This window comes from Mus pahari, chromosome 1 (assembly GCF_900095145.1).
Source record: "Mus pahari chromosome 1, PAHARI_EIJ_v1.1, whole genome shotgun sequence".
Lineage (NCBI taxonomy): Eukaryota > Metazoa > Chordata > Mammalia > Rodentia > Muridae > Mus > Mus pahari.
The window spans coordinates 75,305,006-75,320,706 of NC_034590.1; the positions used below are offsets into that span (position 1 = coordinate 75,305,006).

Here is a 15,701-nt window from a genome sequence, read left to right on the forward strand (position 1 = left end):
CTCTCTCTCTCTCTCTCTCTCTCTCTCTCTCTCTCTCTCTCTCTCTCATGCACCACTGGGTTCAATTCATGTTGCTTTAATGTGCATGTGTAGGGCAATCTGCTGGAGCATGGGCAGTGTTTCAGGGCCCACATCCTGAAGAAATTTACTCACCCTCCTCTAGGAGCAATCATTTACCAGGAGGTCCAGCTTGGGGTGGGATGTTTTGTCCCCATCCCCTATCCATACTGAGACATTCTAAATCTTCAGAAATTTATATACACCACTTTTAAAGTTACATTTTATTTCCTATGAAAGTGGTTATACAACATGCTGCCTATCATTCTATTGCTCAAAAAAATTATACATAGAACATGAAAACTATTTAAATACATACACTTACATGCAATATATGTGTATACATATGTATTATTTATATTTGTGTTATAATCATGTATCATATAATTTGTATGAAATATATCTGAAGTACTACTTGTTCAACAAATAGAACTAAATATCTATTTGCACTTATACATTCCATGCTATATCAAAGCTATATCATTACCTCTTTCCATTACATTGATTTCTAATGTCCTTTCTCTGGTTGCTTCTCAATATATCTGAGTACATGGTGTTTTTATACTAAGCAGATGTCATAATATATTACAATAATTTCTTAAGGTCATTATCATCACTACCATCATTCTATAAGTCACTTAATTTATCCATAATGCTTTTGCAGTATGCAGGAATATTCTACGTGTATTCAATTCTAAAAAAGGGAAATGATCACAATTTGGGGGAATCTTCTTTGGCCTAAATTACTACTTTCTGCTAACAATAAAATTCAGATAGATAACATAACTTTCTTGAATATCAATATATTCTCTACATAAGAAGAATCTGTCCTACATACAGGACCATTTGCAAGATCTAGTAATATTAATGAAATGGTTACAGAAAAAGATTTTCATAAGGATTCCAATATTCTCCGTACTACCTTGAAATATAAGGTGTTTGATTCACAGTTAAATAACATTTTTGGTCATGGTAAGTTTGTCTCTTTTCCAGTTTTATATGGACTAAACACAAAATAACTACTTTCAATAACATTTGAGACAAATACTGGAACAAACTTTGCAAAGTGCTATTGGCTAGCGATCTTTATGGAACAAAATCCTCATTACTCGCTCCCGAATCTGCTTGGTCCTTACCCCGTAGATCACAGGATTAAGGGCAGGTGGGACAACCACATAGAGATTGGCCAAGAAAATGTGGATAAATTGGGGCACATTGTGGCCAAAACGATGTGTCAAGAAGGAGAAAAATGCCGGAGTAAAAAAGGTTAAGATAACACCTATATGAGAGCCACAGGTATNGAGAGCNTTGAGCCTGGCCTCCCGGGAGGGCAGGCTGAACACTGCATAGAGGATCCTGACATAGGAGAGAAAAATAAGAACCACATCCAGGAGCAAGATAGCAATGTTGCTAAGACCAAACATGATGTTGACTTTGATGCTGGCACAAGCTAGACGGGCAATGCCCATGTGCTCACAGTAAGTATGAGGAATGATGTGATGACCACAGTAGGGTAGCCTCAGGAGGAGAAACACCANTGGAAGAACCATGTATAGGCTCCGCAGCACAGCTATACCTGCAATGACCCCAATGACTTTGTTGGTGAGAATGACAGTATATTGAAGGGGCTTACAAATGGCAATGTANCGGTCAAAGCCCATGGCCAACAACATAATGCTTTCCATGNCCGTGAAGAAGTGGATGAAGAACATTTGAGAAAGGCAACCTCCAAATGATATTTCCCTGAGANTGAACCAGAAGATGCCCAGCATTTTGGGGATGGTGGCTGTGGTCAGACCCAGGTCAATGGAATCCAGCATGGCTAGGAAGTAGTACATGGGCTCATGAAGACTGTGTTCAGTTTGGATTACAAATAAAACAGCAGCATTCCCCAGGACTGCAATGAGATAGAGAAAACAAAAGGGAAATCCAATCCAGATGTGTGCATCTTCAAGCCCTGGGATGCCCAGCAGGAGGAACGAAGAAGGATGGACTTCTGTGTCATTAGACAGGGACATTCTTTCAGTCATAGATAGACGCTGTCTTAATATAAATAAGTTTTAATGTGTGATATGTATGCTTTTTATTTGTCTACTTAGCCTGTTATCTACATTCCTGGTAACATACAAAAATAACCTTTAAATCTCCTGTTTATATTTGTAAAATAAGTAAAACACTCTCTTCATTTCATGTGCAAGTTTCCTGAATTTCACACAGCATCAGCTATAGAGTTACCATTACTGCACTGAAATTATGTAAGAACAAGACTGATACAAAGAAGAGGGGCAAGAAGAAATACAGACTGCAGAGTGGCCAGGAATGCATGGAGAGGATGGAATTTCAGGGTTGGTATACAAAGTCCTGTTACTTATGCTTTCCCTTAATATGCATAAGAATTACTCAGGCACCGGTTAGTTTTACCCCACACCCCAAATAGTGAATATAAAATGTTGTTTGTGAGTGGTGTTATGTACAGTGTTAATCTGATTCTCACAGCAGGATAAACAACTTACCTTCCTTTGTCACATTTCATGAAAAAGTTGTGTCATGTAGAATTTCTATCGTTTCATATTTAGAGAAAGAGATCAAGCTGTAGATGTTTTAAGTTTTATCATGGGAAATAAATTATTCATGGTCATTATAACTATTATAATATCTCACCAGGTTTTGAAAGTAAAGTCAGTGAGAGGGGAAAATATATTTAATAAAGATAGTTTTGCTCATTATTAACTATGATAAAAACATGAATCGAAAGATTTTCTTAATATAAAAAATTTATTTGGTCAATGAATAAATAACATATCCACTAAAAATCTCTCCAGATATGGACTAGCTATTTGAAGAGAGAGCTACACAATTTTCCAATATATTTCAACCTATGTACATGGAAGAGACGGAAGTACTCAAGATACTTCTGTTTAGTTCCTTTTCTGATTCTATACCAGTACCATGTTTAATGGTTGTTGCTATTATAGTAAATTCTGAACAAGCAATATATTAAACTTTTGAAGAAAACAAGCATGAAGGTGATTGCTGCACTTATTTACAAAACATTGTATTTATAATGTGTAAGTAATTGTTATGTATAATTGTACAGAAAGAATATATTCAAAATTAACAAGACTTAACTCTTGAAAAAATTCAAGGTGTCCAGTAGATATGTTTATAAATGTAACATGCCCTGGGATTTTTTATGTGTGTGGGTAAAGGAAGTCATGGAGGTGTTCTAAAAAGGAACAAATGTGATCAAATTTATATCAAAATTTTTTTAATAAATTAAGAAGTAGAGTTCTATCTTTGAACTTACAGAAAATTTTAAGGATACCAGTGTCTCTTTCTTTAAACATATGATGACACACATATACCCCTAAAGATATCCATGTATGGTATATGAAACCCTGTAAAAATGAAAAATAGTTCATAATTTTAGAAGTTGTTTGAGGAACACTGTAGTCATGTGTATGTGTGTGAGTGTATGTAGGTGTGGACATGTGTGTATTACCTAGGCTTTTGATATTAAGGAAAATAAACTAAAATTCTTAAATTTATCACATGTGACATGCAGGTGTAGTTCTATTTTTCATATGATGAGAGCATGCACAGAATTATAGTTGGGGAATCATTTTGACAATTCATTCTATCACGTGTTTACAGGGATTCCACAAGTACTGGTGTCAACCAGGCAATTTGACTATAAATTTAGATAAAACTGACCATACACTCCCTCCAGACATACCTTTTTAGGGGCAAAAAAAAAAAAAAATAAAACTCCAAATAGGGAATTTTTTTTTTAAGTTTCCTGCCATAAACTCCCATTTTTAACATGTACTGAAAATGGTATGGTAGGCTATGCACAGAATACTGTGAAGAACAGAAGGGCTTAACACAAAGTCCAAGGTGGAAACTGGAAATCTGGGACTGGGAATGTGTGCTTATTGATACACACAAGTATCAATAGGCATACATGCACAAATGTGCATGAGGGTAGGCATGAAAGTGTGTGCATATACATATATAAGCCTCAGATCATTTCCCTTGGGTACCACCTACACAATATTTTATTTTATATTGTATTCATTTTTTATTTTAGTACAAATTATCTAACTGACCTAGAGCTTACCTGGTAAGATCAGCCAGTTGGCCATCAAGCCCCAAGGATCTAACTTTCTCCACCTCCACAGCCCTGCTATTACAGCTGTGTGCCAAACAATGTCCAGCTATTTCTGTGGGCTGAGGTGGATCAAATTCAGTTCCTCATGCTTTGAAGTCAAGCTCTTTGCCAACTGAGTTATCTACTCTAAGGTATTCCCCACACCAAAGCACTCCACATAAAGAAGAAAAGGCATTTTGTTAAAGAAAAAGAATAAGATCAAAGTTGGGGGAATGGAAGCACAATGACTAATCGGTATGTAAAAAAGCAATCTATGGCCCTTTTGCTGACCTCAGGAAGACTTAGTAGGCTAATGAGTCTTCAATGTCAGAGGCTTCACAGAGCAGAAACTGATAACAGCATTGGAGCTACAAACCATAAAATCTTTTTCCTGTGGACGTCTAAGGAGAACATTATGTTCTCACACAACCATGTGTCCACTTAGAAACACAGAGAAGATAAGCACCTGGGCTTTGTTTTCTGCACCTAATTCTGCAACTTCATGTCCAAGGGTGTATTATAGAATCTGCCTCTCTCAGAGTTTCCTCTCGGCTTTCTGGGTCCTATTTCATAAATGTCTTGGGTCCTATTTCATAAATGTCTTTTCTAAACAGCCATCATCCATGATAAACTTAGACATAAACTCACTAATTCAAAACCATGTGTTTGGATCCCCTGGATGCCTCTTGAAAACAGAGAAGTACAGTCTGTCTCTTCTTGCACTTCAGACTGCAAGGACCATTTACACAAGATCAGAAACAGCAGCTAAATAAAAATCAGACATTGGTGCCAAGCCGTATTCAGAATTTTTTCTTAGTTTTTACATGTGAAAATTTTTATGACATTTGCAAAAAGTGTATGCAGGGAAGGAAAAGCCTTGGAGGTTGCATGAGTATGCATTTTTTTTCTGCATCTGGTTCTTATAATTTCACAATCCCTCCATCTCCTCCCTTCTATCTAGGCAGGGACCCTTTCTCCATCTCCCTTAACATTTTTTCTTAGTCTCTACACAATATGACTTACCTTGTTTTCTAAATCACTATGAAATGTCATTCAGGATAATCCTGTGGCACACTCTTTGATTGCTGAGCAAAAGAAATTTATACATTTTCTATGGGCCCAATTCCCCTAAGAATGCAATCAGAGTATCATGGGAAACTTGATAAAGTGTAGTGTGTGGCCTCTGCAGAGTTCTTCCTCTCAGTTGCTCTCTGTGCACACAAGAGACAAGGGTGGGGACTATTGCTGCTCCTTTGTTTCCTTTTAATTACCTATGCCTCTACTTGCACTGATACAATATACTTGAATTATAATTGCAAAATTAACTTTTAAAGGCCCAAAACATTTTTGGGATTCTTGCTGCTATCTTCCTATTCATCCTCAGTTTCCACCCTTCAGAGTCTCTTTCCCTTCTTCTGTAGTTTGTTTGCTTATGGGTAGATTAATCAATTTTTTCTTTTAATTTAATTTTATTTGTAATTCATTTTTTACACTCCATATTCCATTTCCCGCCCCTTTCCATCAACCCTCTGACTGCTCCAGATCCCACACCTCCTCCACTCCCCCCCACAAGCCTCCCTGTCTCCACATAGAGGTCCCCACCCCCATCCCACCTGACCTAAACTCACTGGGGCCTCTGGTCTCTTGAGGGTTAGGTGCATCATCTCTGAATGAACACAGACCCGGAAGTCTTCTACTGTATGTGTGTTAGGGGCCTCATATCAGCTGGCATATGCTGTCTGTTTGGTGGTCCGGTGTTTGAAAGATCTCAGGGGTCCAGATTTATTAAGACTGCTGGTTCTCCTACAGAATTGCCCTTCTCCTCAGCTTCTTTCGGCCTTCCCTAATTCAATAAGAGGGGTCAACTGCTTCAGTCCATTGGCTGGGTGCAAATAACTGCATCTGACTCTTTCAGCTGCTTGTTTGGTCTTTTGGAGGGCAGTCATGATAGATCCCTCTTTGTGAGCATTCCATAGCCTCAGTAATAGTGTGAGGCCTTGGGACCTCCCTTTGAGCTGCATCCCAATTTGGGCCTGTCACTGGACTTTCTTTTCCCCAGACTCCTCTCCATTTCCATCCCTGTAATACTTTCAGACAGAAACAATTATGGATCAGAGGTGTGACTGTGGGATGGCAACTGCATCCCTCACTTGATGTCCTGTCTTCCTGCTGGAGGTGGGCTTTATAAGTTCCCTCTCCCTACTGTAGAGAATTTTATCAAAGGTCCCTCCCTATGAGTCCTGGGAGTCTCTCACCTCCGAGATCTCTGGTGCATTCTGGGGGATCCCCCCAACCTCCTATTTCCTGAGGTTGCCTGTTTACATTCTTTCTGCTGGCCCTCAGGGCTTTAGTCCTTTTCCCTCACCCAATACCAGATCAGGTTCCCCTCCATCCTCCATGGTGTTTCTGTGATAGAACCTGGTTTTTCTCAATGTATCCCACCAATGATGTACATCCACACACTATTGAAGAAGTGATTGTTCAGTGAAAACTGCTGTGATGCAGCAACAGTTGTGGCAAGAGACCCGTAAACATCACATGTGCCTCTACACATGTGCCTGAAATAAACACAGTTGTAAAAAGAAACTCTGAGAGTGAGTTAAAGGGCCATCTAAAATGATTGTAAACAAGGAAAAAGAAGCACAACAATCACAAGGGAAGTCATAACAAAGAAAAGTAGAAATTAGTGAATTATAACACAAATATATCATCCCAAACATAGCAAGTTAAGGGAAGGCTCTGAAAGGTAACACAATTGAACTCTTCCCAAGATAAAGCCTTTAAAAATGATGGAAGAAATTAGAAGTATCAAACATTACAAGTGATAATAAAAATTGATGGCTCTAACTTTTTTGCCAGGCTTTAAAAAGTATAATAATAATTAAAGATTACATGAATTAATAATACACAATATTTTGATGACTATGTGTATTATAAGTAAGTGGTTATAGTCAAGGTAATCAACAAGTAAAATACCTTAGACTTGTCAATTTGAGAGTAATAATATATACCCTCTACAAGTAATACACATCATTGTTTATAGTAGTCATCTCTCTATTCAAATGATCTCCAAAACATAGCCATTCCCTGTGACCAAAGCTTTATGTCTTTTTATCTTCATTTCCCCCAACTCCATTCACACCCTAGCTTCTTGTAGTTAGCATTATATTGTCTCCTTATAGGAATTACATGGTTTTTAAGCACGTGGTTGAGACCTTAGAGTGACTTTCTGTGCTTGACTCACTCTACTGAAGACAGCTTTTTTCAGTCTATCTATGTTCCCACACCTGAAAGAATATGCTCTTGGTGGGTTGTCTCCAATGGAAGGCCATGGATACATTAATATATAGTTATCATCAACTGCTCTTGATTTGGGGGTATGGAAAGGGTAGGTTTGGAGGAGTAGGGAGAGAGTCGAATGTGATCAAAATGCATTTTATAAGAGTCTCAAAGAAATAATAGACGAGAACAGGGAAGTTTATATACTTATTGGTATAATAAATATCTTCCTTTGAGAAGTAGCCCAATGTCCTTTGCATGGTTTTCATCTTATATCTTAGCATTATCTATCTCTATTAGATATTAACCTTTATGATCTATGTGGTAGTGCCCTCGATTACTCCTTTCACAAAGCCTTTCATCTGTTCTTGCTTTCTCACCTGTGCTTCTGGTGTCAATTTAAAAAAAAAAAAACCTAATTACCAAAAACAATGCCAATAATCTTCTTAGAGGTTGGGAAGATTGTTGGGCAGTTGTAACTCTTATAGAGTACTTGAGTTTGCTTCCAGTCACCCACATGGCACCTCACATCCACCCTAACCCTAGCTCTGACATACATACAACCTATATCTATACAATCCTCAGAAAGTTCATTAGTACAAATATGAGGACTATTAAAAATCCTAAGTTAGTTATAAGGATCCAAGAAGGCCAAATAAGAAAGGCAAAGAAAGATGCTCCTAGACAGCATCTTGACTACAACAGAAACATAAAATAAACATGGACATTTCAGTTATGATTGACCAAAGCATACCTCACACCCATGCCCTGCTGGCATACTTGTTTAAAAAAACAGGGTAAAAGGAACATACTGAATATGTGTCTATGACATACCTTACTAATCTGGTCAACTAACAGAATTATACATTAGAGAAAAGACAACAGTATTCACAATATTGAAGCTACGGTGACTAGGCGCTCATAATTCACTGAATAGATAAAGAAATGTGGTGTGTGTATACCTTGAGGTGTTATTTGGTGATAAGAATACAGTTACATTATTTCCTGGAAAGTATATGTAACTTGAGATCATTATATTACATGAAACAAACCAGACCCAGAAAGACTAAAATAGGATTTTTCCTCTCAGTTCTGAATTTAAGATGTTATATATTTTATGTTTGTATGTGTGTGTGTTTGTGTGTGTGTATGTGTGTTTGTGTGTGTGTATGTGTGTGTGTGTGTGTGTAGGAGAGAGAGAGACAGAGAGAGGGAGAGAGAGAGACAGACAGAGGGAGAGAGAGAGACAGAGAGAGAGAGAGAGAAGCATCAAAATGTAAGTAAGACTATAGGAAGCAAACTAGTAGGAGTGGGCATAAAGGTAGAAAGAATGAAGAAGCTATGAAAGATTAGTTTGGATAAAATACATGACACACTTTAAAGAGATTTTTATGAAAGCCAATAAATATAATAAATATTGAAAATAAAGATACATCAAGAAAGATCAAATCAAAACAAAAATTATAGTGCTCAACAGAGTGTAATGCTGATGTAAAGAAAACAGACATACAAAGAAACAGAACTTATAGCAGAGCACACTAGGCAACATGTCTCCATTATATGAGCTATCCAGAATGAACTAACTAATAAAATTTATAAAGACAGAAAACAAAGTAATGTTTCCAAGGAACTGGATGAAAGGAGAGATGATAGGGAAATGATGCTTAATGACACCAGTGTTTGCTTTTGGAAAGATGGAAAAATGTTGGAGCCATATAGCAGTGATAATAACACAGCATTGTGACTGCTCTATGGGCCACTGAACTGCAGACTTTAAAATGGTAAGTTTTATGATATATGTATTTTATAAGAATGAAAATGTTGCTGGGTGCATAAATTCTCAAGAGAGTCCAAAGTGGGTAAAGCAGGCACTATATAGGCTGGAGGAGGGGGGACTTGGAAACAAGAGAGAAAACAAAAGATGAAGTGAGACTTGCCTAAATGATATATGGAATAACAAAAAAATGCAATTAATCAAATACAGGGAAATTGTTCGCTGAGTGAGCAGAGTGACTCTTCACCTGGTGGAATGACTAAAGGGAATTACTGTTCACTTCATTAGAAAGACACTGGCAACTAGAGACATTATTACTAACCACCTGCTCCAGAACTTGAGTGCACACACACGCACACACACACTTTGTTAATATCTACCCAGGTATATTAAAGGCTTCTTTTAAGCCACGTATATGTATTTTAAAACTAAACACACAATTGTTACATGACTCGCTGAGAAAGAGAGGAATCTTGGTAAGTTTTTGCAACATATGATTAGAATTTAGAATTGAGTTAAGATTTAGAATATATATGAAACTTTCAAGGAGGAAATGCATAATTAGAAAAGAATACAAAAGCAAAGAAACATCTATTCATGGATGAAAATACATAAGCCTTATAGCAGAGTGGTAAACATGATGTCGTATATTAATAGTGTAGGGCAAGAATAATGAGAAAGACATTAGAAAGAAAGTAATTTATCATCCACATTATTTAAACCGTACATAATTTCACTTATTTATCTCAATCATAGACATCACTGTGCATTTATCTACATGAAACAGAAACTCAGGGCACAATATAACATGCCTATGTTCAGTAAGTTGGGGATAGAATCAGGATCTGAATCTGCAACATAATCTAATATTACCATATATCTGTAATTTGACTTAGTTTTCTTATATTTACTGTCTTTAGTGATATAATAAGTGATATACTGAGGAAAAAACACAATAGTTAAAGGACAAAGTAGTACATTTTAGTTCTTTACATTTAAAGATATTTCACAATACTTTTACATAGGAAGAGGCACAAAATGTGTATGAGCTGTTTGGCCTCTCTTCATTCTTCATATTTCAGAGGGATTAAGCTAATTTAAAGCTAGTTGCTGGAACTTATAGTTAAGTACAAGATAAAAGGATGGGACATAAGGTCAAATCCCAGATATTACAGCAGCAGCAGGAGGTGCTCTGGGAACTAAGTTTGCAAGCCTGTAATAATGAACTTCAATTTGCAGAAAGAGTACAGCTCTTCATTACTCTGGGCATCAAGGAGGTAATCTTCATGTATTTGCTCAAAGTAAGAACTGGAAAGGACATGTTATTCTGTAGAGCGAAGTCAGGGTATAGAATTAAATACATTGTATGAACTATTGAAAGACTTAATAAAAATGTTCTTAAAGAAAACTGTCCAGGAACTGTGTGGAGAATATTTTGTGTGGAGAATCAAGTGGCACCAGTCAACATGGAGAGTAGCAAATATAAAGCCACATTACCATGGAGTAAGCAAGCAGTCATGCTCATGGAATGAGACCACAATAAAGATGCCTGGGGAAGCTTCCTTAGAGGGTAATGTGCCTCCATGCACACTGTCACACAAGGTCAGCATAGTACATCCCAGCTCCATGAGAGGACAGTGAATGCCTCACGTTTCTAAACCTCACAGGATTTCCTCAGCCTGTGTCTAAGTGTAATCCACAGCTTTTCCCTGTAAGAAACTGAATGCATGAATCTAATAGCTTTGAGTAATTCTTATGAGTCCATTTAGTACATTAATGAGCAAAAGATAGTTTGGGAGAGTTGAGACTGAATATGTCAGAAGTGAAGATAGACATGATTTCTGTGACCTAAAACTCTGCCCTTTAGCTCCACGATTTGATGCTATGTATTTTAAACTAAAGTCAGCTGGTTCTTTCTTATAAAGAAGCTTTACAAGGGGAAGATGTTTTATGGGCATCCTTTTACTTTTGCTGCCCATCTTAAATTCTTATCCAAGGCTACATTGTTTTTAAATAACCAGATCCAATGAGATATGTGGGTCTGCTTATAGACTCTCTATTTGGCACCTCTGTCCTTTTCTACTCTAATTTATTCACTTTTTGAGTACTAAACACACAGTTATACTTCTCCTGGCTTTATTTAAAAAAAAAACTCAAAATATAGTAATCTAAATCATGCAGATTTCCTTTGAGGAAATAGTGTGTAATCTATTCTTCTTCAGATCCATTTCCTCCCCCTCTCTTTATACTGCTTCTGTTAACAAATTTACAAAGAAAGATTTAAACTATGTCAAATCCTTAATTTCAAATGTTCATAAATCTTAGCTCTTCTGTTTATTGGCATGAGAAATAGCAGGAACTTACTAAAACACTTCTCCATGAAACCAGATGTAGGAGACTGCTTGTCAGCAAATTATAACTATATGGTACAACATAGGTAATAAGGAGAGATGCAATGTTTTTCAGTAGTAGATATCAAACTAATGACATCTGTTATTATTATTATAATATTTATCAGTTTTGTTATGTCCTCTTCATATATAGCTCCTGAAAAGACGGTAGTTCACTTTCTTCCTTACTGTGAATGCTAGTTTTAAAGGCAGCATAGCTCAGCTTCTCACACTTTCAGTGTAGGTGAAAAATATCACTTGGATAATTTACTCAGAGATAAAGAAAAGGGAAAGAGTCAAAGGCGTTGGGAAAGATGTTTTTTTAATATTAACATTTTGTTTGAAGATTCTTCAAATTTTTATAGATCTTGTAAAGCCTGGATGAATCGCCCCATAGAAACTAGCAATCACCTTTAAACCATGCCCAACATCAACCTGCAACAGAACGCCCCCACCAATGTCACTGAGGATCACCCTCTTTCTTTCCTGTTGCTGGGGATTCCGGGGCTGGAAGCTACACAGTTCTGGCTGGGTTTTCCCTTCTGTGTCGTGTATCTGACCGCTCTTGTTGGAAACCTCATCATTCTATTTGTTATATGGACTGACAGAACTCTTCACCAACCCATGTTCTACTTTCTGGCTATGCTGTCTGGGATTGACTTAGGTCTCTCTACTGCTACCATCCCCAAGATGTTGGGCATCTTCTGGTTCAGCCTCCAGGAGCTGTGCTTTTCATGCTGTGTTGCTCAAGTCTTTTTTATTCATTTTTTCACAGTCATGGAGAGCATCGTACTCCTCGCCATGGGCTTTGATCGCTATGTGGCTATTTGCAACCCTCTCAGGTATACCACAATCCTCACCAACAGAATCATCGTTGTGATTGCTGTCCTCGTGGTTATAAGAAGCCTGTGTATGATTACCCCCATCATTTTTCTTCTCCTGAGGCTGCCTTACTGTGGACATAGAATTATCCCACATACCTATTGTGAGCACATGGGCGTGGCGCGACTAGCCTGTGCCAGCATCAGAGCCAATATCTACTTTGGTCTTGGGAATATTTCAATTTTGTTTCTGGATGTGTTTCTTATTATCGTTTCCTATGCTAGGATCTTATATGCCGTCTTTCATCTTCCTTCTCAAGATGCTCGCCTAAAGGCTCTTAATACGTGTAGCTCCCACATCTGTGTCATCTTAGCCTTCTTTGGCCCAGCGCTTTTCTCCTTCCTTACTCATCGCTTCGGTCACAACATCCCTCAGTATATTCATATCCTCCTGGCTAATCTCTATGTAGTCATCCCTCCTGCCCTCAACCCAGTCATTTATGGAATCAGGACCAAGCAGATCCAGCAGAGGGTGAAGAATCTTTTTGGTTAAGGAGATTGATCACAGCTGATGCCCTTCTTGTAATGATTATAATATTTATGATACAGGAGACTTCACAGATATAAATGACATGAAATCTAAAAATTCAAACCAAAATACAATGTAACAGTGGATCAGAAAACAGCACTATATTCTGAGGAATAAACAATGAAAAAGTCCAGATCTTCACCCTCTTGCCAACTACTAGAGAACCCCTCTACCTTCAAATTCCTGGTGTCTTCCCTGCTTCCTGTGTGGTCACCAATGATGAAAAAGTAAAGTTAGTATAAAAAGAACTGAGATGGATTATTTCCATTATATAAATGGGCTTAGAGTTCAGGCTCATGTAAGACACAGGCTCTCAGTCCACAAGGAAGCAATACTGCACAAAAGGGAGCCTTATCAAACCAGGTAAGCAGCAAAGAGAAGGTGCAAAACAGGCAAATATATAGAGAGAGGCAAAACAAAGCCGAAATAGTAGTGGTGATATCAGATAAATATGAAGCCAGCCAAATATATACAAGAAATAGTGGTAGATAAGAAAATAGGGCAGAAAAATTATAGCCAGGAGGAATATCTAATGACCAATTAACTCAGCAAATAACTAATGAATAATACTCACTATAGAAACTTTCAGATACATAAGGCAAAATTAGATGGTTAGTAGGTTATTATAGCTGTCAATAAAACTAATGACCAAAAAATAAATAATAGTGTATATAAGAAGCTTAACCATAAGGAAGACTTAACTTACAAATGTACAGCAGACTTTCTTTTTTGTATTTTCATATTTTATTTTATTAGATAATATATATATATATATATATTATCTAATAAAATAAAATATGAAAATATATATATATCACAAACCATCTTTGGTGATGATGGTAGCTGTTAAAGGTATATTGTATCCTCTATTGAAACTTGACAGAATATGTCATTCAACAGCAAGTTTTAAGGAAGAGTGATTTAATTTATTGAAAGAAATACTTGTTGTTAGAGCTGTCAAATTCTAGGTCTCTTGCAGATAATAAAATTTCTTTCATAGAGATGTTAAATATAGGACTTGCAGTCATGATGGAAGTAGACTTAGGTAAGGTCATGTAAATAATGAGGGGACTAGGTAGTCAGGTGTAATTTAGTCACATGACAGAAACAAGAATGCATGTTTGTGTTCTGAGTATTGAACTCAATGACTTTCACCAGAGAAATGTGTAAAACTTTTTAAAAAGATGTTCATGAATTTCAAAAGATAATAGAAACAAGAGCAGAAATAATTTTGTGGAAAAATCAAAAAGTCTTGCACTATGAAAAACAAATATAAGAAAACAGTCAAGTAAATAAGCTATACATCCCAGAATTTCACAACTGGCAGGCAAAAATGCAGGATGACAAGTTGCTATAAAGATCTTAAGTAAAATGTTGTTCAAGCATAGTTAAAGTCAAATTTAATTTTGAAAGTTATCATAGTATTCACTTTATCCAGTTGTATAACTCTAATGATCTCCACTAATTTAATGTATGAATATTTTCAAATTGTAATTAATAAAGTAAACTTCAGGGATAAGAATAAACATGAAAGAAGTAATGAACATGATAATTAAGTGCATAGTCATCAACTTGATTGTACATATATTATCTGCGTCAATATTCTTTTCCCTGAATCTATCACTACATCTACTTGATGGCTGAGTATTTGAGAAAAAACTCTCTCTAAAATTCAACTTGAAGATTTTGTTTTTGGATCAGGATTTTCTTCTGATCTCCTTTAAAAATACATTGAAATGAAGACTAGGTTAGGAATAAAGTATTTAAGTATACATTATCACAAGGAAACTCAGAATAATCCAAAATGAGCTTCATATATGAATGTGGTAAGTTTTACTCATTTTCATTTTCTTAACCCTCTTTTATGCCACCTCCCTCTTCTACTACCAAGAACTCTCCCTCCAATTTCAAGTTATTTGTGGGGGAACCACTTGTGTGCACATTTATGCCCATGCATATGTCTGTGTGTGTATGTGTGTATGTGACTCATTGAGTTTAAGATGCTCACATTAGCATATATGGGAAATAACCTCCTAAATATGCATTATTTTTACATTTCCCTATAAGTTATTTCTCTAACTCATTGTGAATGTTTTCTTACTATCATTTGTCCATTTGTTCTCATCAAATTAGAATATATATTTATATATATTAATCATATTAGTTACCTTATACATTACTGCAACAGAATATCTGACTAAATAATTTTAAAAAGGATTTTGGGTTTGTATTTTCAGAAAAAATATGTCCATTATGGAGGAAAAGTTATGGAGACAGAAGCTGGAAGTTGACTGGTCACAATGTCTCAGTAGTCAGGAGTCAAAGAGCAAACGTATATAGGCTTTGAGTATAAAATTCAGGGCCTGCACTCTATGGCATACTTCCTCCAGCAAGGCTCTACCTTCTGAAGCTTCTACAACCCTTCTCAACAGTATCACCAGTTAAGGGTCAAGAGTCCACAACAGTAAGAGAGCAGGTGAACTTGAAGAACAACACTCTAGGATTCATGCTGCTATACTTATGCAAATTCACACATTTACAAACAGTCTCATTAATTAAAATGTGGGAAACTTGTACACAAGCAGACAGCTTAATTGAAAAGAAACAAATACAGAAAGGAAATACTTGCAAAAAAAAATAT

The 15,701-nt window shown here is 36.5% G+C and overlaps 2 protein-coding genes across 2 annotated transcripts; one reads left to right on the top strand and one right to left on the bottom strand.

Annotated features, from left to right (window-relative positions):
• Positions 1 to 1,133: 1,133 nt before the first annotated feature.
• Positions 1,134 to 2,087, bottom strand: LOC110326422 (olfactory receptor 52E8). Its single transcript, XM_021204846.1, has one exon. It carries the CDS (start codon positions 2,085 to 2,087, stop codon positions 1,134 to 1,136), a length of 954 nt encoding a protein of 317 aa, XP_021060505.1.
• Positions 2,088 to 12,070: 9,983 nt separating this feature from the next.
• LOC110327922 (olfactory receptor 52E8-like) lies at positions 12,071 to 13,024 on the top strand. The gene has a single exon (XM_021207210.1). It carries the CDS (start codon positions 12,071 to 12,073, stop codon positions 13,022 to 13,024), a length of 954 nt encoding a protein of 317 aa, XP_021062869.1.
• Positions 13,025 to 15,701: the final 2,677 nt, after the last annotated feature.

Bases quoted from the DNA above. Each gene is read 5' to 3' on its own strand.
- LOC110327922 (XM_021207210.1), top strand. From the start codon at position 12,071: ATGCCCAACATCAACCTGCAACAGAACGCCCCCACCAATGTCACTGAG.